Source organism: Podarcis muralis, chromosome 4, assembly GCF_964188315.1.
Source record: "Podarcis muralis chromosome 4, rPodMur119.hap1.1, whole genome shotgun sequence".
NCBI classification, from domain to species: domain Eukaryota; kingdom Metazoa; phylum Chordata; class Lepidosauria; order Squamata; family Lacertidae; genus Podarcis; species Podarcis muralis.
Window position 1 is genome coordinate 56535616 of NC_135658.1, and position 26592 is coordinate 56562207.

The window sequence follows — 26592 nt, forward strand, 5'->3', positions numbered from 1 at the left end:
AGTACTTTACCTACCTTAAGTTCTGGAAGCCTGATGGTCCCTTGTGGACATGCGGACAGGCACTTGTGTGCACACACCCCTTTTAAGTCTTTTTTGAATCAAGTTTTCTAGTGTATTATTAGCATGATTGCCCACTCTTCACCCCAAGGTCCCAGGTGGATTATGATAGTAACAATTTAACCCACTGTTTGCATAAATGAGCAGTCAAATAAATGTAAGCTACTCCAAGCAAGGTAAGGATTTGGAGTCACTCACATGGAAGTATGTTGCTTCCTTTCTCCACTTTTGCTTTCGTGTCCCTGGAGCTGCAAGGGCAGTTGTTTTTTTAACATAGCTGTTTTGTGCAAGGGCAGTTCTGCACAAAAGAGCCATTTAAAAATACAAGTAACTCACAGCTTATGTGAGGGGATGGTGCACAGGCACAACCCATCCCTGACATACTCAAAGCACCCTCGTAGAACTGCCCCTAAGTGAACAGTCTTTCCCTCTGGAGCACTGAACAGGTCTTGGCGAACACACACACACCAAGCTAGACAGAGTTCTCAAGAGAGCCTCTGAGAGCCAAGTAAACAAGTATGGGAACTTAAAATCTCTCTGCCTGCTGTGCATTTAATTTGTACGATTCGAACCAGCCGGCCTTCAACTGCAAAAAGTTGAAACTGCACATGTTAAAAGTGTGTAAGCTACAAGTTACGTGTACTGCAAAACAACAACCCCCTCCCTATTAACCAGTGAAAAAAGGCAGGCTGCAGCTTTGCCTTTGGGCTGCTAAAAACAAAATGGAAGTGGGGGGTGGGGATATGTAAAAGGCAGCATGCAGTAATGAAGAAGCCACACAATGAACCTTTGGCATTTTTTTTTTTAAATCCAGCAACAGAGCTTTAAGGTTTTCAAATAGTTTTTAAATGTCTTCAAGTATTTGTAAGTTAGAGCAACAAGTGCTTCTCTTTCTAAAAACAGTTTTGCATTTCATTCCACTTATGTGCCATCGTCAAGCTATACAATAAAGCAAAATCATAACTGAACGCATTTGCAATCCATTCTAAATTCATTTACATGGAAGCAAGCCCCATCCATTATGAAATGGGCCTTACCTCCAAGAAAGCGTTAACTAGGATCACATGGTGCTTATACACAAATATTTCATTTTTATAAGTTAATACTCATAACAGTCAATCTATAATAACCTTTCATATTAGAAGCTAGCATTTGCCCAACATACTGGAAACTGTTGCTTCACCTCAACAGCCTTCTTTTGCATATTGGCCTTTAGAATTCTGCATCCAAACCATCATTATAACTTATGTAAATCACTAATACATATATCAGAAACAGTATCCCTTATCCAAATGATCTCTCTTGATTCGGTGGTTATAAGCAGCAGTGGTATTGGTATAAGTTTCGCCTGAATAAAAGTTAACAAGGGTTGATTGTTTACTTCAATCAAGCCGCCTGTTCCAAAGTAAGTCCCAATGAAGTCACAATGATTAAAATAGGCTAACGTTTACAATTTCAGTAAAAAATATATATAATACGAATGTCAGTTTAAAGCTATGCACATGTATTATGTTTCCCTTTCCTACCAGTCAGTAAAGGTTTCCCCAGCCTTGTTGATATTTTAAACAGCAAACTATTTCAATACTGAAATACATACATCCTTCAATGTGTGTATTTAGTTCCAAAATGGGAATGAGAAAGAAAAAAGACTAAACATACTGTATTGTCATTCATTACTTTTGTTATGATGGGGTACATTTGTCTAACAAATGGTGGGCTCCCCGAACTACAGTGCTGCGCTGGCAATGCAGATCTCTCAAAGGATAACAGATAAGTTTTAAGTCATTCATCAGCATACCATCTTAAAAATAAAAATTTTTTTCATAGTATATGCACATAATATTAAAATTAAGAGTCATAATAATTGCATAAATTACAAGTTTGTATGGCTACTATCTATCAGAAGCAAGTCTAATTTACACAGCTTTAGCAATTATTATTATTCTATCAGGCTACCCCATTCAGCATCTCATTTTTCCTTCCAGTAACATTCTGAGGCTGCAATTCTCTGCACCTGGGATTAAGCTTCTCTGCGTACTGCAGGAATCGCTTCTGAGTAATTATATACAGGATTGCATTGCAAATGCATGTATTCCACTTCAGAACATCTGGATCAGGATTTCTTTGCTCTTTCCACTTCTACAGCTCGATACCCTGTTTAAAATTTGTATTGCTACTCTTCATTGCTTTTCCTTTAAAACAGAACCATGATATGCCACTATTAACATACATTCATGCAGACAATTGTCCACTATAGCTCCCTGGTACTGTATTTTAAGCCTGATATCTAAAAAGAAGTGTTTTTGGACTAAGGCCCGCTGATTTCAATGCGCTTACTTCCAAGTAAGTATGGTTAGGACTAAGGCCTTAGTCTTTGCAATGTAAAATAGCCATAAGTCTTCTACCAATACCATGTCCCTGCTTTGCTGCCCAGCCTTTTCCATGGACCACAGCATTAGTGAATCTCAGTAAGCATATAATAGTTTATATTTCTGTAAACAGTTGCTCATGTGCAGGTCATATACATTTGGCATGTACTAGGCTCTATGTATACGGTTCAACTGATGTGCCATTCAGTTTGCTCTTGCTCTTGCTCTTGAAGAGAATTTTCTTGTTCAAAATGCGTGTTAAAGTCCCCCCCTTTTTTCGAGTACCATCCGATGTGGGTTGCTCTAGGTAGATGAGGTCATTATGTGACTGGCTCATTCCTGGGTCTTTTTGATGGTGCCGTCGGAGGAAAAATAGCTTTGCACTCTTTTTTAATAGCCCACCTGCAATAGGGAAGATGTGAAACATTTTAGTAGGATATGATTTCTGTATTAAGTAGCCTTTATTTGAAATAGTAACACCTGCCCCACTTTCAATCCAATTTCTCTTTTCTTTTTTAGTCATTGACTTTCTTTTTTAAAACAGAAGCAGAAACCATAATCCTAATTATATATTTTAGTAGATGTGCTAGAATACCAATAGTACCACCGAGCATTTATATAGCTCTATCATCCACAACAACCCTATGAGGTGAGTCACTATTCTCTCAGAGAAGGGAGCTAAGGCCCATATAGTGGTTTTCCTATTGCCATTTAGTCATAGCTCAGGGTCTATATGGAATCTGGAGAGCTTGCTCATAGCTCACACTGCTAACACTACATCATTACTGGAAACTACCCCAAATATTGCAGAGACGTCACCTTGCCAACAAAGAACCATATAGTTAAAGCTATGGTTTTCCCAGTAGTGATGTATGGAAGTGAGAGCTGGACCATAAAGAAAGGCTGATCGCTGAAAAATTTATGCTTTTGATTATGGTGCTGGAGGAGAATCTTGAGAGTCCCATGGACTGCAAGAAGATCTGGAAGGACAGATCGTGAAGCTGAGGCTCCAATACTTTGGCCACCTCATGAGAAGAGAAGACTCCCTGGAAAAGACCCTGATGTTGGGAAAGATTGAGGGCACAAGGAGAAGGGGACGACAGAGGATGAGATGGTTGTTCTTGATGGTGTTCTTGAAGCTACCAGCATGAGTTTGACCAAACTGCAGGAGGCAGTGGAAGACAGGAGTGCCTGGTGTGCTCTGGTCCATGGGGTCACAAAGAGTCGGACACGACTAAATGACTAAACAACAACAACCACCCCAAATATTTTGGTAGCAGTTTGACAATTATGTAAAGTGTAAGAATTCAGCTGTATCACTTTAGGATCATCCTTGAGAATAAGGGCATCAGGCCTTTTATTTTCCACAAAAGTATATATTAGAAGGTGTACAATTATTAGAAAGGCTTATGGAGAAGTATTCACATTTAAATCACTTCATGCCAATGTAACTTTTATACAACTATAGGCAAGTAGAAAAGACAGGGCAGTCAAAGAAAAGCACTCTATAGCGAGGAGCCTCAGTTAAGTTGTTTAGAGACAGACAGTGATATCCAACTAAGTCATACTCCAAATCAGACCCACTAAAAAAATAATAATCAGACCCACTGAAATAAATGGACTGAAAATAAATTCCATTGATTTTCAGTGTGTCTTCTCCAAGTACATCTTAGTTGGGTATCACCCAGAGGCCTAGTCTTCCTGACATTCAACTTCAAGGCTCAGATAGGAGAATTAAAGTTCTTCACTCTCCTTATGAAATTAAGAGTTCAGAGTGCTTAGCTTTAGGAGGATCATTCCCTTAGTGACAAGCTACAATGATAAACATATTAAACCACAAAACAAGACCCACTCTTACTTGTACAGCTGCTTAGGGCTGGATGGCTATTATAGAGAAATGGAACTGATGCTTTATTTACTCTAATTTATGAAGTCAGCAAAAGATTTGACAGCAATTTTACCAACTGCTTTTTTTAAAAAGGTCAGGGTATCTGGCATAAGTGTCCATAGCTACTTTCAAGAAATGAAATTTCCAGGTTTATTTTATTTCTATAATGTATTTAATCCTTCTGGTATAGAAAGTAAGTATAAGATGAGTGTGGAAAAGGAATCAGTGCAATGATATGTTGAAAGTTGCATTATTTTTATTGTATGGGATTGTGCAAAGAGGCTAAGCGGGTATGTAACCAGCACAAAATGAAGCTACAATTCTAAATGAAGGATTCCTTTGGCTTAGTGTGTTAATGCTAAATTTTGCAAACAGGTTATTCCACACTGTTAAGTGCCAGGGAGATTTACGGCCCCAGTCTAGCATAGTTTACAACTGCCACCTCAGAGGACAGCTCCCTTCAAAGCAATTGCTTGTTTTGCACATGTTGGTTCATGTTAACTATGTGCAATAATTTTTACCAAAATGTATGCTAAAAATGACAAAAAATTAGAGAAGTAAATAAATGGCCAATCCAGTTTCAGACTAGGCAGGTGACAACACTAGTTTTTATAAGCACCCTGATTGGTCAGGCTTCAGAAAATCAGTTTATACTCCTCCTTCCCCCTTTCCCTCCAACTACAATGCAAGTACTGTATTGGTGCAGTCTCCCATCCATAGTACTGATCAGTAACACTAAGAACCTGAACTTCAGGGGCCATTAGCTTTAGAGGTCTTAAAACAAAGCAAATGATTACCTTTAATTTGGGGGAACCTGCAGACAAATAAGTCACATGATGTTAAAAGCCTCTTTGTTGTATCATATCTAACAATCTCACTTTATAGATTCCTAGGCAACAACAGGGTTTACTCTGTGCTGCTGGGATTTAAGTTTTCAGGATGACTGGCTAAATATATTTTGCTGTCTCTGGCAAAGGACAGGTTGATGCACCTGCCTTCCCCTCCACTGCACTTGAGTATAGATGGATAATTTAAGGGGCAAAGGGCAAACCACATGGCACACACCCCTCACGTGGCACACGACACCTCAACACTAGCTGCCCACTCTACCCGGTACCAGGTAACTGACTACTCAAACAAATGCTGCAATGCTTAGTGCCAGCATGCAACACAGGAGCCCAGCTATGCATGCACACACACAATGCCTGCTGTTGTCTGTGGCACCCATTTGTGGTATAGAAAGCAGCTGCTTCTTTTGCTAAAGTTGTATAATGTCCCATCAAGCCACCTGCAGTTAAAATATCCAGCCAGCTCATTCCAGGCAACAAGAAAGTATAATCTCTTGTAAGGTGGGTTTGTGGGAGGAATAGCTGCCATGCACTCCCACCATCCACTATTTAAAAAATGTATCTATCCCACTTGTCAGGGTTACAGAGCATGGATTGCGCAGAGCAGGGTACTTTCTCCTCAGTGCGAACCAATCACAACCAAGCCAAACACATCTGGGACTGGAAAGAAGAGCTTTCATGGCAAAGGGCACAGCATCCAGCAAGCTCAGGAATAAGCACCTCTCCGCTCATAAATTAAGTACTGACTACAAATGCGTAAAGGGTATATTCCAGGAAGCCAAGTCATGCAAAGAAAGGTTCTGTGAGCACAGTGAGAAAATGGTCCTATCCAGCAGGAGGAGCCTTCACATCTGTAGTGCAGAATGACTTTTGGGCTTCTTTGGATACTAAAATTTGCGGAGTACAAAATCTTCTCTTATTGCAGTAGATGTGAAGGCATACACACACATATGCAAACAACCACTTCCCTTTCAAAGTACATGCGGGAGGCCAATTCCTTTTTAGTTTTATTTTTTAAAATGGGGGAAGTGGCTATTACTATGCACACACCCCTCTTTTGTACTCTTGATACAAGAACCAAGTTTGTAACATGTTACAAAGAGCTTGGCTTTGAGAGAAAATGTTCTCTTTCACAGCACCTCCATGCATGAGCGTTATATTTCCACAGTTAATGAATTCTAGCTCCAAACGGACTAGATTCTGTGCATTGCAGCTCAGAATGACAAGTGCTTTGCAAGTGACTTGAAATGATATGTGACAGTCCTCTTGTCTTCTAATGCAGCTGTCTTCTGCCCCAATCACTTCTGCAGGGAGTGGGTGAGATCTAAAGCACCAAAGGAACATGCATGCAAAGGGTGCTGAATTCTCTCCCCACTCACTGCCTTCCATCTGCAACTATTTTTCACAGAAGCTTTTCTTCTGGCTGGGCCTACTTCTGATACCTGAGCCTAGATGGCAGGGAGGAGAGGGCAAAAGCAGCAAGCAGAGGAAAGACAATTTCTCCAGTTGTCTTAAGGAAAATTCATTCACACAGACTAACAGGTGTACCAACTAAGCTAGAGCTACAACCTATATTAATGGTTATGTCTACAGACACCTTTCAGAGGGGTAATCAGTATAGCCATGAAAGAAACAGATGAAATGTTCTTGGTTTGGTTTTCTTTTTTAAGTAAAAGGTTATTCAAGTTATATTAAGTGTCTCACAGTAAAGCTACACACTCTCAAAAACATCAAGACAGATAACTTACTGTGTAGGCAATTAATTCTGGTTGGCATAGTGGTCCACTTATGTTTACAAAGAGAATAGGTAAGAAATTTGGAGTCAGAAATATAGGTAAGGAGGTAAATATAATGAAGATTCAAAATATGCAAGTTCCAAGTTATATTGAGTTTGGTAACAATGGCTGAGAACCTGAAGTTGTGCTTTACATATATGTCTTCCTTATATATATATAAAAATACCCTAGTTTAAAAATTCCTGCTCTTGAACTTCTCAAACTAAGATTAAAAAGAACCACCACCCACACTGTAAGGTTGTCACACTATTGAATTTTTAAAGAGCACCCACTGACACTCAATTTTTTTCTACCAAATTTAGAATTCATATAACCAGTGCTTTTTCCTGGGAGGATGCAGGGGTACACATACCCCTAAACATTTTGTGAATCTTTGTACTTTTGTCCATTTACTGTATTTATTTTCCCCAAATCGAACTTTAAAATTGTGATATTCTTGAGTCAAAATGAGTGTACCCCTAAACAATTTTAAAGAAAAAAAGCACTGCCTATAAGAAGTCATCCTTTTGCATGTGGCGCTCTTAGAGCTGCTTCACATACCAAGTTGTACAAACTCACCACTTTCAATTAAAGTGCCACAGGACTTGCCTTGGGTTGTCTGTATGCATTGGGGGGAACTGTAGTTAGTTTTGCTGACAGTACAGTGGTACCTCGGGTTACAGACACTTCAGGTTACAGACGCTACAGGTTACAGACACCACTAACCCAGAAATAGTGCCTCGGGTTAAGAACTTTGCTTCAGGATGAGAACAGAAATCATTCGGCGGCAGCGGGAGGCCCCATAAGCTAAAGTGGTACCTCAGGTTAAGAACAGTTTCAGGTTAAGAATGGACCTCGAGAACGAATTAAGTTCTTAACCCAAGGTACCACTGTAGTATGTATTCATAGATTGCACATAATTTTAAAAAGAGAGAACATATAGCCATCTTTCATGTTACAGGGTATGCTGCCAGCACACACTGCACGGGTACACATGATGTGCTTACTAATGGTGTAGTGTGCAACAGCTCTTATTAAAGTGCTTGAACACCTTTATTTAGGATATATTAAAGCTGGGGTTTTTTTAAAGTAAGAAAAATAAAGATGGTATAATATGAATGAATTATTGAAGTACAACGGAAACTAAAGTAATATGTGGATGTTTTACAAGAATTGCTCATTGCAATTCTTGCAATTATAGAAAACTTATAAAAAGATTTGTTCAAGTCTAAACACTTTGCTGCCCTGGCCTGCTTTGGAAGCAAGGACAGGATACATGTTTCATAAATAAAACGATATAAAACAAGCAATAAATATAGAGCCGAGTACATCGTTCTTTAGAAGCCCTTTTATGTAGATACTTTTTGCCAAAACTGTACTTTCTCAAGGGTACTGCTTTTGAATGAGGTGCAGCACCCATTTACTAAGGCAGAGAGATGAGTAAATGCAGACACATTAACTAGAATAGGGGAGAACATGGTGTTCTTAAACAAGTTTATATGTAGAATTAATTATGGAAAGGTCATGAGACTGCTTAAAAAGTGTGCTCATAATTTTATTTTATTAAAAAAAAAAAGCTCCAAGAGAAATCACATTACCTTTGGATTTCTTCACAGTTCCAGGTTCCGAGATGCTTATGGAGCTCCCAGACATCTTATCACAGTCTTGGTCTAGTAGTGCATTGCTCTGCCATTGCTCGCTACTGTCATCTAAAGTCCAGGCATCATGGCTGTTTTCCTGGGGATGTTCATGGGCAGGTATTGTTTGGGATACATACAGTGAGAGTTTTTCATTGGAAGGAGACTGTGCAAGAGACCCTTCTACACTGGAAGACTCATCTTGCTTATAGGAGCCATCCATGGCTGCCGCATAGTCCATCATGAGTGCAGCTTCAGTATCCTGAGATAAATTAGTCTGGAACAGTAAAACAAGAGAGATGCAGAGATAAAACTGGTTGAGAAAAATGTATAGGAACCGAGGAGCTGTTCTAGGCATGTCCAAACCCTTGGGGTATTTTTTGGTTATTCTGCCCTTTTGAGCAGGAAATTTATTTAGTTTTTAAAGCACCGTATTTTTCGCTCTATAAGACGCACCAGACCACAAGACGCACCTAGTTTTTGGAGTAGGAAAACAAGAAAAAAAATATTCTGAATCTCAGAAGCCAGAACAGCAAGAGGGATCACTGCGCAGTGAAAGCAGCAATCCCTCTTGCTGTTCTGGCTTCTGGGATAGCTGCACAACCTGCACTCGCTCCATAAGACGCACACACATTTCCCCTTACTTTTTAGGAGGGGAAAAGTCAGTCTTATAGAGCAAAAAATACGGTAAATTCTGGGGAGGGGGATTACGTAAAGGGTGGGGTTCAGGGGATCCTGACTGATCTTACCTTTGACACCCCTGATATTATGATCGTGCTTTTCTTCCTGGGAGACTTGAGTTTTTGCTTTGCAGATTCACTTAGTTGCCGAATGGCTACCTCAGCCACAGGATCTGTGCCATTCAGCACCAGCAGCTCTGAAAAGAATGTGATTAAGAGAATGACAAGATGCAGGCAAGAGGCAAGATGCAGGCAACAACTGAAGACACAAAAAATCAAAGCAGGAATCTAGTAGAAAGCCAGTTATTTATGTAAACCAAGCCTTGATTTACCAATATTTTTGCCCGTGCACTCCACTGAAATGCTGGTTTCGACCTATAAAGCCTTAAACGTCTCAGGACTGCAGTTCCTCAAGGACTGCCTCTCCCCATATGAACCAGCCCAAAACCTGCAATCATCATCAGAGGCCCTTCTTTGTGTGCCCCCCTCTGTGAAAGATATGGAAGGCAACAACACAAGAACAGGCCTTTTCTGTGGTGGCTCCCTGACTGTGCAATGCTCTCCCCAGGCAGCCTTTGTTACATATTTCTAGTGCCAGGCAGAAACATTCCTCTTCTCTCAGGCCTTTGTTTAATTAGCCAGTCTATGGCCTTTTAAACGGGGAGGGAAGGTATTGGTTTTTGTTTGTTACTATGTTATGTATGTTTGTGTTTTTATATTGTAAACCATCCTGTGATCCTCAGGTGAAGGGTGATATAAAAATTTAATAAATAATAATAATTCAGTTCTGACCCTTATGTTTGAGTTGTGTCTATAGAGACAGACCAACTGTCAAACTTAATGCTATTTATTTACATGTTAATATTTTTAAAGGTCTATGTGAGCCCTTGCACAAGTAAAACAAGACATAAGGTTTAAATGATGATGCATTGGCCCAGTTCTCTTGGTCATATCTTACCTGTATCTGATGATGATAAAGCCTTGCTTACTGAAGAAGTCTTCCGGCAATGGATTGCCTGAACAGACAGATCCTTTTCAATCACCTTCGTTCTCACAGGACTTCGGATTGGTGAATCTAATACACAGAGTATCAGTTATTTTCTCATCTGCATGTTTCAAAATATATTCCTTAATAAAGGTCTGCTAAGCAAGACATGCAAGTTCCATGATTTGATCTACTGGCAACTTAAAAAAACCAAAAAAACTAAAACCCTTAAAAACAGCTCTGGGGATTTCCAGATTGGGGCTAAACAGTAGGAATTGCATTTTTAATTCTTCCCTCCCATGACATTTCTCCCTTCCAAAATCCTTTCACCAAAACTGGTAACAGTCTTGCTGGGTGAAACAGGTACATATATTGGAACGGCTCACAGACCAGCGCTTTAACCATTCTGGTCTTCATTTTTGGAGTTTCTATATATTTTTTGGCACATTTTAAAAGCTACCTCACTAGGTCATGGATGCAAAAGCAGGACACGAGTTCAATAGGTGCAGAACTGGACATTCTTGACAATTTGTGAAAACTGCAAGCCAGATTAATTTTATTGTGATTCAAGCCAGTCAGCCAGTGATAGCACTTTCTCACTGTAAAAAAATCACACTTATTCTGCAAGTGAGCCTAGAGTTACATTGCACAGATGCCTTTTATGCTATAGTAAATTTATAATGCATGCATGGTAGATCTCTCCACTTGCAGGCTGAAGGACTGACATGGCAGATTTTAAACAGACATCTCATAAATTAGTAAAAGTAACAATCCATCATCTTCATTGCTGCAATAGGATTTTATTACTTGGACATTCAATTGTGTATGTGTGTGTGTGAATATAGTCTCAGGACTAAAGAAAACAAATGGTTCTAAAGTTGAACACATGCTGCAGACCTTCTCTGTTTTCTTGTCTGTGCTACAATATAGCTAACACACACACACACACACAAAACTCTCTCTAAAGAAAGAATGTATTGCAGATGTCTTTAAGTTTCCAAGTCCTCTGATGGTAGCCTGCCTTTCATCTGGTCACCAATACATTTCTAACTTCTCATTCATTTGCAAGGACTGTTCAAAATGCATCTCTTAAGTATAAAGGTAAGTGCTTGGTCAGTGGTGGAATTTGGGCTCTCAAATTTCAGCTGCTCCCTGTGTGACTCCAAAATTTGGTGCTCCTCCCGCTCCATTATGCAGCATTCATTTAGCGCCCCCTGCACTGCGGCCCCCAGTACAACAGCACCAGTTGTGCCAACTTGGTAATACTTGGCGAAGCCATCCATGCACAAAAATTAAGAAAATGAATTATTATGGCAGCAGCTTCTTACAACATTTTTGAAATTTTTACTCCTTGTACCCATCACCTCTTGAAAGGGTATGAAAAAAGCTGCACTCTTTTTCCAAATTAATTCTTTGTTTTCAACAATATTTCAGTATTTACACATGCTGGCATATGTACTTAAAGTAATTGGCTAGATGATAAAGTGTATGAATTTTTGAACCCATGCAGCTATTTGCAGAACTCAATACCAGGCTATACTGGTACAGGAACCAACCTTGTGTGACATCATCATGTACCAGGGCCACAGATAATTAGATAATTTATTACCTGCCTTTCATACAACTTAAAAATGTACCAAAGAATTGCTTTTTTTTTTTTTAAGTCAAGCTTTGGGAGCAATCCAAAGTTGTGTTCTATTCTTTCACCTGAATGCAGAATAGATGGTCTCCCTTCTATTAAAGGCTTGGCTTTCACAGCAGTAACAGTAGTGATCACAGTCCCACAGGGCATTACAGTTCGATCTTTCTCTACTTTTGCAACAGGAATCTTGGGGGGAACTTGCAAGATTCTGGACTCTGAAGGTTCTATGTATAAGAACTAAAGAAGAAAAATAGTTAGGATTTTAAAATTCAATTAAGGACAGTTCAGTAGTGATAAATTGGTGATAAAATTTGGATAGGCCACATGTAAGGGAAAAACCTGCAATGTATGACCATAGTGCCGCTGATTTTTGGAAATCATGTGCATAAAAAGAGTAATTTTTGCATTATCGTTAGCTACTTTGCACGGTATACATGTCTACCATTTACTGAAACAATTTATAAACTGTGTTGGACTAGAGGACCCTTGTGGGCCCTTCCAACTCAATAATTCTATGATCCTATTAAATGTTTCCAAAGCACCAAATTATGCAAATTCAGCATACACCTGAGTCATATTTCAGGGAAAGCCATTCGTTTTCAATAGCTGCCTGAAAGCAAGAAGTTGGGAGCTGATTAAAACTGGTTGGGTCAGGAGGAAAAAACTAGTTTGAGAAGCTAGCTTATAAACTTAAAATTCTACCTCTGCAGTAACGGATCCTACAGTAGAGCTACTACTGCCGAGCTGACTGTTCAGTGCAAAACCTTTGTGTCCAGAAGGCTGTCTCCTGAACAAGTCCAAAGGTACAGCAGCCACAGCTGAGAAACCACCTGCATTGAAAAGAAGAGAAATGCATTGGAATCTATCTGTACGTGAATCCACTAGTAGATCAGCATCCTATTAGATTGTTGTTGCAGAAATAAAAGATTAGACACATAAAATGAATTTATCTGCAATACTTACTATCCAGTCCCCCCTTTTCTACAATCTTTACTTGTAGTTCTTTTGATTTGGCATTTAATTCACTGGGAACAGAAAAAAACAAGCATTTTAGAAATTGTTCAGACTGTCATATAGTTTCATATTTTGCAATATAGATTATTGACTACAGCCTATCCACATCCTGGAAAGTTTCACAAGGTGGATTCCTGTCTGCCAAAGTAGCTGCTAAAAGGTACAAGAACCTTGCAAGAAAAATAAAAAAACTTACCTCTCCACACACCTCACTTATTGCAGTATATCAAATTTACCAAAAAGTAAAAAAATAACTTATTTGGTAAGACCACTGTACTGTCTTCAGCAATACTGAAAATGTATTAAGCTGCTAACAATTAAGAAAATACAACCTCTCTCATTTAATCGTTCTTCACTGGACAACCCAAGCGCCACCCACGTTTGTTTAAAACAAACAGCAATTAAGACTTCCCCCGCCCTGTCCTCAGGCATTGGCACTAGAATATTTAGGAAATATCATGATAACTTATGAATGCTTAGCAGATAGGATTTTCCCCTGCCCCATAGTGACATCTGGAGGATAACAGAAGGTGTAACATTTTCCACTGTGCTTATTATAGCGTTATTAAAATCAGAACTTACAAGATGAATTCATCTTTCCATGAGAAGTCCATAGGACTATTGGCTGCAGAGCTTGAAAACTTCTGCAAAGGGTCATTGAGCTGGATTATACATACTGGGCTAATGCCGCCTGCAATGAAGGTAAAAGATGAGGAGTTTGTTTCAAGTGAGAATTGCTTAAGGTACCTCTTTATGCTTTTCACATTTGAGTGAACTACTACCCTTTGGGAGTTGTGTGAGAAGTATAACCTGTACCAACATGGCTAGCAGTGCAAGGTTTGTTATCTACATGACAACAAAGCAGAAGCAAAGTTACAAGAAAGAAGTTAGGAACTTGGGAAGGTTCCTGTGAGCAGAAGCTTAATCATTCCATCTTTGCGCAGGGGAATGTTCTGTGTGCACAATGGCAAATACAGATTATTTTCAAAACAAAAGCCTCCATTTCCCTTTTGATTCAAGCCCTTAGTAGCCAGAAATACAATTATAGATGTATGCTTAAAAAATTGTTTTAATGTTTGACAGCTGCTCAGATACTCAAAGATCCTATTAGCCATTCATCTAGGGCTTCCTTAGGAAAAATACAACCAAACCATGATTCAAATCACAACAAAAGCAAGACTGTCAAAGACTATACTGCTCCAAGATCAATTATCATCCAAATTTGGCCAAGATTTGGAAAATAGGGGTAACAATCAGTTAAAAACAGTGTGCAAAGGCAAGGTGAAGAGCTCTGCCCTTAACTCTGGCCTGCCCTGAAGTTAGGGAAACAAGCAAGCATAGACTTGTAGAACCTTACAAAACCTGATGGGCAAGTTTTTAAGTCAGCTTCTCGTAAACATGCTGCACAGTTCACAGCACACACAATGTAATGCCACCTATACCTTTTGATGTTTTGAGTTGTGTAAGGCACTTCTAGTTAATACAACAGAAGAAAGTGTTTCAGTTACTAAAACACTGTCATCGGTGAAGCACCATATGAGCAATGTAAGGTATGAAAAAGGATGGCTGGAGAGAAATATTTTTCTGTACTGAAGTTAAAAATAATATTTTTAAGAAGTATTATTATAGAAGGCCCATATTACAGAGATCAACGAAGAGTGCACTCTACATAAAAGAGAAAGATCACATCTCTCTGGGGTGATTCCCAGTGGGGTATAGGCCACCCAGTGTTCAGAGTGCAAGGCAAGTTCTTTCCTAACCTCAGAAGCAACTCTGGGAATTTTATTTTGGCAAGAGTGTTGAGAAATGTCTCCTAAGGGCCTGGAGTCCACACATGGAACTGCAACTCAAAAGAAAAGAAAGCAATTTGTTTGAGGTGTTAGCATGCTATACGATGTACCTCCTTGTGAGAGTTCTCCACCCTACATACAAAATCCTGAAGCTTCAGAGAGGAAAAATAATAAACCAAATCTCAACGAGACAAGTAAACTATGTATCCCTGAGGCCAAACCCAAGCCTTTCTCTGCAATTATGGGATATAATTTGTGACCACTGCTTGTTATTTTTTGCAGAATTAAGAGATTATAATATGGGGACAAAGGGAAGGAAAACCAAGTTATTTACCTGCAGTGTTTTGATTGGTCAGTGTAGCTTTGATGTTTTTCATCAGCAGTTTTAGTTCATGAGCCCTTGGAGGTTTAGGAGGACTGGTGCCCTGAGGCACAACACCTGTTTTTTGTACATTCTATTAAAAGGAAGCAAAACAAATAAGATTGTTTTAGATAAACTCCAAGCAATTTATCTTCACATCAATTAACTTCCAACAGTCATACATAGGTGTGAATTGGACAAATAGATTTAGCCAAAGCCCTGAGTCATAACTTACCACAGCAGTAATGAAGATGGAGGTACAGAGGTGACAAATAAAAACAGACTTTAAAATAAAAATAGATAATTACCTGCAATGGCTTTACATCTGTAGGTTTTGTACTCAGAACCACAGAGGGAGATGCTGAATTTATGAGATACCGCAGCAGACCTTTAAGTGTTTCTGATACTGCACATGCCCCACCTGTCTGGTCCTAAAAAGGAAGAATACATTGATACATTGCACTGCTTGTAAAATTCAGAAGCTTGGTTCACTTTCGAAAGACACCACAGCTATATTGCTCTACATGCACTGTACTGAACAAAAACAGATTTTTGCTCCACTTCTCTCCTCATGGAACACTGGGCTTAAGTTGCATCAGGAAAATGGAAATATGTGTAGACATAAGCTCCTTTCCTATGCTCTTACTTACAGCAAAGGGAAATAGTCAGAGCAGTTTGTAAAGCCATGATGCACTCAATTAGAGCAACATTGTCAAAAGCCAAGTCTCAAACAGCCAAGATCCAAGCAAGAGATCACACTGATTGGCTTACTTCCTGGCAAGGCCCCACAAGTCATTAATAAAATTGCTGATCCACACTGCTCACCAAGAAGGGTCTGCGGTCATAATGCTGCATTATGACTATTTAAGGAGAAGTCATCATTTACTCTGAACAACCTTGACAATTCTCTGCATTATTTTAAAAAAGCAATTCCTTTGTGCAGATGCCGATCCATGTGCAACATTCAGCTGTGGATAATGACTAAGACACGGGACCAACAGAATATCACCTTTACCTAAGACCAGGGTAAGATACAGGTCATGTATGCATGTTACCAACACCCTTTGAACACATACTGTTCTTCAATACTTCAGTCATGTACAACCTCCTTATTCTTACTCCCAAAAAGCTGCGCTGCAACAACTTAAATACCAGTATTTGCTTTAGCGCCCCTTTTCTAGTTCTGAATATTCAGCGGGAGACACAGAAGCTAAATCCAATCCTGCCTCCTATCTGATATTTTAGTAGCATGACCCCCATAAATGCTGCCGCTCAGGTGGGGTCTCTCAACCTTGACTTTTAGAAGAGAGAGCTTTAAAAGTCCCCTTGTAGGATGAGAAAGCCATCCATAGCATCCACTCAGTACACAATTTTGGGCAAACAGCGGCCCTTTTTGTTGCACCACAAAGTGCTTTTAAGTCTTCCAAGCTTGGTGTGTGGTGCAGGAAACTAATCCTCAAAGGGGGGGGGGGGAATGTAAAAGAAGTCTCTTTGGGTGTGTGGAGTTAATCACTGTTCTCTGTGTGGCAAATATTAAAATATCTGTAGACTATTATTAAAGGTGAGCATTGGAAGCAGTGGCTTATAATTACTCATGCAAAACTGACACCTAAACATTTAATTTGAATCATTTCAAAGAGCCATGCTTTCAAACCAGTATGCCATGGATTGCAGCTATACATCCTGCTCCTAAATAATCTGCCTTGGAAGCAAGTCCTTCTAGGTGTTAGTGATTATTTAAAAAGTTAGAATCAAATTTGTATAAGCTACTGGAAACATAACCACTAATTTAACATGTAGTTTTGATGGAAATCGTGCTAGACACAAGCGAATGCTAACAGACTTACCTCCTGTACTTTAGTAGGCTTAATTTCAGTGTTTGTTTCTGAGGTCCAGATGAAAGACCACTTGACCTGAATGTCTTCCTCTTTGGATTTCATTGAAAGTTTCAGCTGTATATACAACATCATTACCATTTTAGTTTTGTCCATTAACAGATCTTGTACCCTAATTCTACTAGTTCTTCCAGCAATTCATCAAGCAAGTACTGGGAATTTCCCATTGTCAGAATCTGAATATTTTATGCTTGTAGATTTTTTTTGCCTTCCATAGGCACAAAGGGAGCCTAGTCACCCACATAATTCATTGATAATCATAAACAATCAGATCAGTTTAACCTGCCATCATTTATAATTCACGCTTGCTAAAAGCTGAGCCATAGCAGTCACTAACTGCATATTAGGAACACAACATTTCATAATGTCTCCATATCTGTTTATATTTAGAATCCTGGTTCTGAGGATTCAGTCAAACTACAGTTTTTCAGTTCAGATGTACTGGAAAACTATGGTTTGATTCAATAAGGAAGTAATGACTTAAGCTTTGCATGCAAGGAGGGGAGGAATGGTTGAGCCTACACATCTAAACCATGTTTAGCAGAATTCTTCAAATGCAGTCAATATTAAATGCGAGGAGGACATTTTCAAAAGTTCCACTTACTAGACTATCTGGGCTAACCTAATAATAGAAATAAATAAAACTATAGGTAAAATTTAACAAAACAAATTCAAAAATTACCTGCAAATGAAGTGGAGACAGTTTTACACTGTAAGACTGACATTCCGAAGTAACAGATGAAGAAACAGAAGAAGGATTCGGCATACTGACAATAAAATGAAAGGCATTTCCAATTACATTACAAGAGACCACCTGGAATAAAAGTAAAACTTAGCTTTAGAGACTGCATACACACATTTATATAGGACGCTATTATGTGCATTTATGTAATTGACTGTCACTCACTGACAGTAGAGTTCAAGCCTTCATTGTGGCAACGCATGTAGTCTAAAATTAAAGGAGGACTCTCCCCCACCTCCTCAGGTGAATACAACTGGCATATAATACTGTCCATTGTATCAAAAAGTCTAATTTTAGAACCAAAATTATATTCTTCTAAAGACAGAAATAGAACAAAGAAGTGAGGAGCTGCAACTCAAAATGGTGCATTATATGCCCAGCTGCTGACAAGAGCATTCAAGGTTCCAGCAAGTATTTGGGATTTGTAGGGGAGAGAGAGGAGTAGAGATTTTTCCCCCTTTCCCATATTCCTGACACCTTTCCCTCCTACGTAGAGCTAGCCCTGAGTCCAATCACTCCACCCAGCCTTGCACTGTACTGGAGAATCAGGAAGTTTCTAGGGAAAGGGAAGAGGTGGGCGTTTTTTCTTCCCTCCCTCCTGAAACTGCCCTGGATAGTTCAGGGAGTTTCCTCCCCAACCAGGATACAAGCTGTTTGGGGCTTCAGCAGGTCAGTTCCTACTCTCTCCCCACCCGTTTCATTTTCCTTTCCTCCACAACTGACACCCTCAAGTTTCTATGGAATTTTGAATGTATGTGTATATGTATGGTAGTGGGGAGACAAGGGGTGTCAAATGAAATAACCAGAAAATGAAATTTAACAGGAAGATATATTAAGTTAGGGAACTAGCTCAGTTATTTTCTGCAACATGCTCTTAACAGACCAGTTGCTCTGCTTCATTAGGGGGGGGGGGACCCTTCACACAGGCAGAAGCAGAACCCCCTCACTTTTTTCTCTGCCATGCCATTTAACTGAAATCAATAGCTTTAAAATTTATAAATCATGTCCTGACTGTTTGTGGCTCTAAGTTTAGTTATTAATACAATCAGCCTCTAATGCAAATTCATGTGCCTGACAGATTTTCAACATCCTATTAGAATACACAAATATATTATTTAACTTGCTTGCTTTTCAGCCACAGAGAGATTTGTGAAGGTTAGCTCAGGATGGTCAGACAAAATTAAGAAGACGCTTTCTTATTACCATTATTAGTCTGGCTTCTGCTGAAGACCAGACCAATGAACCACCACTATTCGCCTCTAGGCTTACCTGCAAGAGTATAGCATTTTCTCCCTGCCCCAGATTCCTTTCCCACAACCTTTGCAAGTAATAATGGCAAAGGCTATTATAAGCACATATTTCTCTTTCTCAAGCTATTCTCTTTCCCAAGAACAGGTTTGCCTTGCAATTCCTATTAACTATTTCTTGTCTGCTAACTTTCAAAAGCTGAGTGGCATAACCCTAGTCATTAATCCTGTCATTAAGAGATCTGTGCAAATTTTACATAGCTAACATGGAACAGGTTGTTTGTTTACCAGCATGATGCACAATTTAGCCAAACTTTTTGTGAGATACATCACAAGTAGCAAATAGGGCAATTGATAGTTAGCGAAAACTATAAACACATACAGTACTTCTGGGCATAGTGATATTGTTACATTACTAGTCCTTATAAACGTTGTATTTTGCTACAGAAAAGAAAAGACCGTAAATATCCAACTTTCCACTCAACAGCCAACTCATACAATACTCTCAGGGCAGACTGTATAACAGCAAGCAGGGAGCCCCTTACTGTGATTCCACTGGCGTTATTTATCAGCTTAAAGAAATATTTTAGGCTCAGTAGGTCTTAGTCCCAGCCTTAAATTGTCATTATGGTTCCTAAAATTGCAACGCTTACAATTTTCCCCAGCTGTGATGTTTTCAGGGGGCAAATTAATAATAATAATAATAATAAATTTTATTTATATCCCGCCCTCCCCAGCCGAAGCCGGGCTCAGGGCGGCTAACAACAATAAAACAGTACAAAAGTACAACATAAACAACATTCTAAAATCATTCATTATAAAAATTAAGTGGTCTATATTCTTTTAGGGTCTAGAGCAGAATCTACTGAAAGGAACTCAGGGAGAGGGCTCAATATATATGTATCAAACAGCATAACTAGGTCTCTAAAGTACTCATTCAACAAGTTTGTTTATGTTAACAGGCAGTGATGAGACAGTGACAGGGGGCTGCCACTGTTCTGATCAAATGTTCACTCCTGTTGAGGAAAGAGTTACGGTAGCTAGCAAAATGCCTGAAGACAGTTCTAGTGATCTTTCTTCCTTGTACTGATCAGGCCCACATCTCCTTAATTTCACTAGTGCTAGGTAGCTATTCATCAGCAGTAAAGTATTCCAACAAAGAAATGGGTTAACAAGGCACAGCGTGTATGAATAGTTATGCTACTTCAGGCTGTTACTGAAGAAGTTTTCATTTGTCAATATAAGCTAATCCTGGCCATAGCAAGAAAATTACAAAAGAGGATTATTGCTACTGTATGATTTTCTGTTATCAATATTCACAGGCACGTGACTTGAGAGGACACACCCACTGCTAGAGAAAAGCATGTATTTAACAATGAAGTGAAAGTCTGCAGAGTGCCACTCCCACAGTTCACAACAGTTGGAAATTACAGACAATATTATGTGAACTTTGTCCAGGGTGTGCCTTAAGCTAAGAACAGCAGGAACAGAGAGATAAAAGTGTAACCCCATCCAGAAAGGCCAGCCTACAAGATGAAGGCATACCTCAGACTAGGCTTGTTTACAAGGGATTAAATTGAACCCTTGATCCTTACTCCTGTTTTGATATTATTACATTTGCTCACAGGAGTACTTCTGCAACTTTCTCAAAGATTTTGAAGCCAGAAGGACTCATGCTTGTGTTTGCTGCTCATGGAGACACTGGTATGTCAATTCCTAGCATACTTGTGCCTGATTTGCGAATAATTTTCTTCACTGGAGTGATTTCAGATACACTCCAGTGAGAACAGCCTTGCAAAAAAGCAGTCCTAAAATATTTTGCAGTACCAGTTAAATTAAACACTATGTAGATTGCAAACCACATCAGGAGCCTGACAACCAAGTCGGTTGGCATATTACTAACAAAGACAGAGTTCTTAAAATGTAATGTTTTTATTATTTCAGATTCTAACTAGGGCTTTCTGTGTATTCACAGGGCTTCTATTCCAACATCAGATGCTAAAACACTATGCATATTCTTCTTAGAAAAAAAAAATGCAGCCTATCCATTCCTGGTCTTTATCTTTGTATAGCTTATATTTTATGGAATGTAGTTTATAAGAGGGCAAGTTATTATCCAGTTGCATAGGGGCATACTGCATTTTTAGTACAGACCACTTTATTTGTGTATACTAATGATCATAAAAGAAAAAGGCAGAGACAGACAGACAAAGATAGGGTGTGCAGTCCAATAAAGAAAATAACAAATTGTTACACTGACATGTATTATTTTACAATTGTCCTTGACCCAGATCTAGAGTTCAGAAATTCAAATGCATACATTTTGGTGGGGATGGGAAAACGAGACAAGAGACCCACAAATTAAGGAACTATCAGGTAAAGCCAGCTCACCTTTTCATCAGCAGACTTTACTACACTTACAACACGTTGTACCACAAGCTCTAGAGGCTGAGGAGCTGCATGTTCTTCAAATGTAAACAAGCGGGAGTCCTGGGGGAGAAAAGTAACATTTATTTGAAATAGTTCCCATAGCCCAAGGCAGAAACGCTTCTGAGTTCCAGTTTCTGGAAACCACAGGAAGGAAGAAGGCTCTTGAGCTCAAGTCCTCCTTGAGAGTTTCCCACAGTCATCTGGATGAACATGGTGAGAAGAGGATGCTAGACTAGATGGGCCATTGGCCTGATCCAGCAGGCTCTGACGTTCTCAGTTCCCTGTTTGGCATGGGTTTCAGAGTATATGTTATTATTGAAGTTCACAGATTCCAAAGAACTCCAAACAGCTGGATGTTCAGCTAAATTCCAAGTCCTAGAGCAGGACTAAATTTAGGAAGAAATATTTGACAATTAAGTATGCAAATATGCTTGCTATAACAGCTCCTTGATTTCATCTAAATTAGATGCCTGAGAAGCTCAACTGCTTATATTAGAAGAGCCAAAAAGCAACTTATATTTATCTTGCTAAGTAATGTGTGTCATAAATCATGTGGATACAAGATCATCACCTAATTGTGTCACCTAATTATTACTTCAGTATAAACAGAAACCAAGTAATGGTTACTTAATACTGTGGTGGACATAAGTTTAGTTTTAAGAACTAACCCCTGTGAGGGGGTTACCCCATATGTCCACCCCATACTGACAATACTAAACAAGTAATTTTACCAACAAGTTACTTAGCATTATACAGCACTTTAGAGTGTTCAAAGGATTCACATTAACTCCCCCAGTCTTCCTAATGACTCTTTAGGGTAGGCCAGTATTATTTGTATAATTGCAAATTAGGGGCTAAGGCCAACAGATTCTAGTTCGCCCAAGGCAATCTTGTAGGATGTTGCATCTCATTGAGGACACTCTTTGGGTTGTGTCTGTGTATGATTAGGGTTTGCTCAAAGATTATTGCGGGGTACAGCCTCCAATTCCTTATTCATTTCTACAAATATTATCAAGAATGCTAGGCATGCAACAATAATTGCCAGTAGTTTACACAAAACTGCAGTGAACAAGATACAGTGCTTGGGTTGTCTCATACAAGAGAATCTCCTGGAAATGCAATTGCATGATTTGGGGTGGCCCAAGTATGAAATTGGGGTGAATAGCCCCAATTCCTTATTTGTGTTTTCTGAGGTTCAAGTACTATGCAAAACACAATGTGGTTTTTTGTTTTTTTAGAGAGTCATATATACAAATATGTGTACCTGAATGCAGGGGTATGCTTTTTTATTAAAGTGACATTACTAGCTGTAGCTGGGGTGTGTGTGTGGTAAACTACATGCTCATACTTTCAGTTCATTATAATATACATGAAAGCTTGAGTCATGGGGTAAGGAGAATGTGTGCATGAATTCAACTGTGCTTAGCTTATTTTTGGTTGCTATTTTGTTACTGTTGTTATTATTGTTTTATAGATTATGAAGGCTGAAGTACTTTTTGCATCCTATAATATGATTTTTGTTGTAATTGTGATGTTTAGCTTTTTTTAGTCGTTTTGTTAATAATGTTTCATAGATCACAATTGTTTGATTGATCACTTATAATTGTTTTGCTGGTGATTCATGCTGCATTTGTGATGTTCTATTATGTAATTGTTATTTATAAGCAGCTTTGGGATTCATTTGAATGAAAAGTGGCATAGAAATATAATCGATCAATCATTGGCAGGGGAAAGGAACACAACTCCTGTTGAACACAAGTGAACTTTAAGCACTGCTGAAAGCTCTACTGCAGATGTTCTTAAACTGTGGCCAATTGAAAGCTTGCTGAACAGCTGAGACTTTCTGTTCTCGGTCCTACACTCAAGCTACGGCTGCTCCACTGGCTTATGACAATTCACAAGATTTTAAAATGTGCAAAAAAAATTTAACTGATTTGTAGGAAGGACACTATGAACCAAAAGCAGAGACACTGTATGCACTTTTGTAACCCCCCAAAAATCTTTAATAAAAACTTTTTTTAAAATAGTCATGGTCACTTAAGACTGGGTACATTTACCTTTTTCTTTTGTACTTTCAGTCACGTATGATGTGATTTTAATGAGCTGTTCACATTTGTCAAGTAACAAATAAGTAAAATAAATAAAAGCTAGCACGCCCCTTCATGGAAAGATGGAGAATTTAGTAGTCATCTGCATTGCTAAAAATTTAGGATTTCAAGCCTGTGTGTGTGTGTGTGTGTGTGTGTGTGTGTGTGTATAATCTCTTGAACTTGCAACATTAGCAATGAAGTCACATTTAACTACAAACTGCTTATTATATGTTGCGTATACTCAGTTGTTACATTAACATTCTTCTCGAGACTGTGATGAAGCAGAAGCAGCAAATCAGAGTTTCACTGGCTTCCTGATGACAGCATTGTTTTGAGTTGGACGGCTCAGTGAGAGAGTAAAAACACATTGCACTGCCAGGCAGTGAACTCATCAAAAGAAAAAGGATGCAGTTGCTTTCTTGGAAAGGATGTACGGATGCAAGGCATTGTTACTTTCCTATCAGCTTTCCTACAGTGTGCTTGCTTCCTAGCCTTTGACCCCCTCACAATTTACAGTTCAGTTTGCAGGGTTTTTTGTTTTTGATTTAAAGTTATTAAGATCTAATGGAACACAGACAAGCAATGTGCTAGGTCAGGTATCATTAACCTTTCCTGACCCAGGACCCAGTTTTAAACCAAACATGCATTTGGGGACACAATTCTTAACCTTTCACCATACATATAATTGCAGGGTGCTAGTCAGAGGCATGCCTAAGGGTTGGTGAAACTGGCCTTCATCGGGGTTGCAGGCCTGGGGGGCACTTGAGCAAAAATCACCTATCAGGCTACAGAGTGTATATATGTGTGTGGCAAAGCATTGAAATGCAGGAGAAGCTTCCCATCCTTCACACAAAGGGGTGCAGTAAAGTGATTTTTCAGGGGCGGGCACCAATAAGGGACCCTAGGTATGCCTCTGGTGGTAGTGCTCCTTTTGCAACCCACCTTGGTTCAGGCCATGATCCACAAGCGGGTCGTGACCTACCAGTTGCAGACCAATGGGCTAGATGGCTATGCACGGCACAACAGCTTTGATTTATATTTTATATAAATTTCATGAAACGAAAACATAATAGCAATAATAATAAAGAGAGCTCCTGGGGGGCAGCTGCCCACCTAAATCAAGTAAGTAAATTTAAAAAATACTTAACCAACCAATTTCATCACAGATAACTCAGTTCTGTCTCCCCTAACAAAAAGCCTGTCCTCTCCTCAAAATAAATCATGTCTATGCCCATAGGTGGGAGAAAAGGAGGCTGAATGAATGAAAGCTTGGGATAGGAGTTTTAAGGGATAAGGTTAAGTGAACAAAGTCACAAACAATAGTGAAGGAATTGCTCCATTTTCCAGAAATTCAAGAAAACCCAGAGAGTCTATACATAACCTACTTGCAAATAGTTGTCTGGTAGCAAGGAGGAAAAGATCCCTTTTTTTTAGATTTTAGATTTCAGGTTAAACAAAATTAACACTGATCACTCCACACAAAGTCTCACTGATTTTAAGGAACTGTACAGCCCCAATACATTTATGCTTGGGCGCTTATCAACCACACTCTGTTGACATCAAGTCCACTCCCTAAGCAAAACTGGAAGGTCCTGCCCGTGTGTGGTCAACGAAAATCGCCTGCTCTCGGTGCAACCAGTGCAACCCACAACACTTAAGAATCGAGCAGCTTTTGCGGTGCAATTCTCATGGCGCCTTGACTTGAGTGCAAGTTCTCTGGTCCCCCCCAGTAAACATTATTTGCCTTTGCTCAATTCCAGACTGCAGAGCGCCTTAGCGTATCCCCCTGTAGTCTGTTTGCAGCAAAAACAGCACGCAGTTTTGTTGTGGCACCTCCAAGACTAACTAAAGTATGACGATGGCGGAAGCTTCCCTGGACCACAGTGCGCTTCCTCAGGTGCACGAAGTCCTCTTCTCCCGAGTTGCAGGTCTATAGGACACAGTTTGGCGAGGGAAGATCGCGACCAGTGAGGGGAGAAGGAATTGCAGCGAATGGGATGGCGAGTCCAGCTCCCTCCGGAGACGGAACCGCGCAGAGCTCGCCTCAATTCTTTGTCTTACCTCCCTTGCTTTGGCTTCCCGGTTCAGCGCCGCTATCCAGGCTTTCTGCCACTGGCTCCTCCAGCTGCTCAGAGACAGCAGCCAGGCGAAGAGGGGACCCTCGTCCTGGGGCAGAAGTTGCTCCGGCGCCGGCGAGGGCTGCCTCCTGGCGCCTTGCCGCAGCGCGCCCAGGCCCCACTGCACCAGGTAGACGGCGACCACGGTCAAGGCGGCCGCGAACAAGGAGAGCAGCGAGAGGCGCTGCAGCTCGCCCAGCCAGTAAGCCAGCCAAGACATGACTGACCATAATGAAGGGAGCGGCGGGGGAAGCCTCCTCACATGGCCGCGGGATCCCTCCCCGCCTCCCCGCGCGCCTCAAGGCATCGGATGGCTCCTCCGCGCCGCCGCCGCCGGCCCGCGAGGAGCAAGAAGAAGACTCGCCTCTCCGGAGGGGCGAGAGCGAGCAGCCCCGGCGACGGAAGGGCTGGCGAAGGACGTTCGCCTCCCTCAGCGAGAGAGAAGTCGCCCGAGCGAGGAGCCAGCAGCGAGCGGGACGCCAGGAGGAGGAGGAGCCCGCGTCACAGGGCAGGACCTGCCCAGCCGAGCCTTCAAGCAGCGCCACACGCGCGCAGCTACCGCAGCCGCCGGCCGGGAAGAGGAGGACGAGGAGAAGCCTTCCGAAGCGCCGCCAACAAAGCGCGCTCCTCGGCCCCGGGAAGCGGAGGAGCCAGCAGCCGCATCCTGCCCTCGCTCTGCTCCTCTCCGGGCAGCCCTGCGCGACGTGCGCGGCTCCTCAGGGCTCGGCAGCTGTCCCGCCTCCGCGCGCTGAGGGAATTGTCGTCCGGCTCTCAGCTAAGCTGCCCCGCCGCCTGCGAGGAGGGAGGAAATCCCCTCCCCTCTCACGCGGACCGGGCAGCAGCAGCAGCAGCAGCAGCAGCGGCTCCTTATGCCCCGGCGGCCCTTCCCAGCCGGCACCTCACAGCCCTTAAAGGCGCAGCAGCGGGCTGCCGTCGCGCCCACCTTTGCTCCGGCCAAGCCTGCTGAAGTGGCCGTCCAGCGGCCTGGACAATGGGAAACCATCTCAGATGTCAGGTCCGATTTC

The 26592-nt window shown here is 40.6% G+C and overlaps 1 protein-coding gene across 1 annotated transcript; it reads right to left on the reverse strand.

Annotated features, from left to right (window-relative positions):
- Positions 1-841: 841 nt before the first annotated feature.
- C2CD2 (C2 calcium dependent domain containing 2) lies at positions 842-26548 on the reverse strand. The gene is made up of 14 exons (XM_028727254.2): positions 25512-26548; positions 21322-21420; positions 17624-17755; positions 16894-16998; positions 15355-15477; positions 15020-15140; positions 13478-13586; positions 12845-12906; positions 12584-12711; positions 11947-12118; positions 10213-10329; positions 9324-9451; positions 8536-8851; positions 842-2828 (listed from the first exon to the last, which is right to left on the reverse strand). Exons 1-14 carry the CDS (start codon positions 25785-25787, stop codon positions 2602-2604), a joined length of 2115 nt encoding a protein of 704 aa, XP_028583087.2. The 5' UTR covers positions 25788-26548; the 3' UTR covers positions 842-2601.
- Positions 26549-26592: the final 44 nt, after the last annotated feature.

Coding starts and splice junctions, on each gene's coding strand:
- C2CD2 (XM_028727254.2), bottom strand. CDS start 25,787: ATGTCTTGGCTGGCTTACTGGCTGGGCGAGCTGCAGCGCCTCTCGCTG. Junction 17,756..21,321: donor TAAAGTCTGCTGATGAAAAG/GTGAGCTGGCTT, acceptor CTTTTATTCCAG/GTGGTCTCTTGTAATGTAAT. Junction 12,907..13,477: donor TGGAAAGATGAATTCATCTT/GTAAGTTCTGAT, acceptor TTCTGTTCCCAG/TGAATTAAATGCCAAATCAA.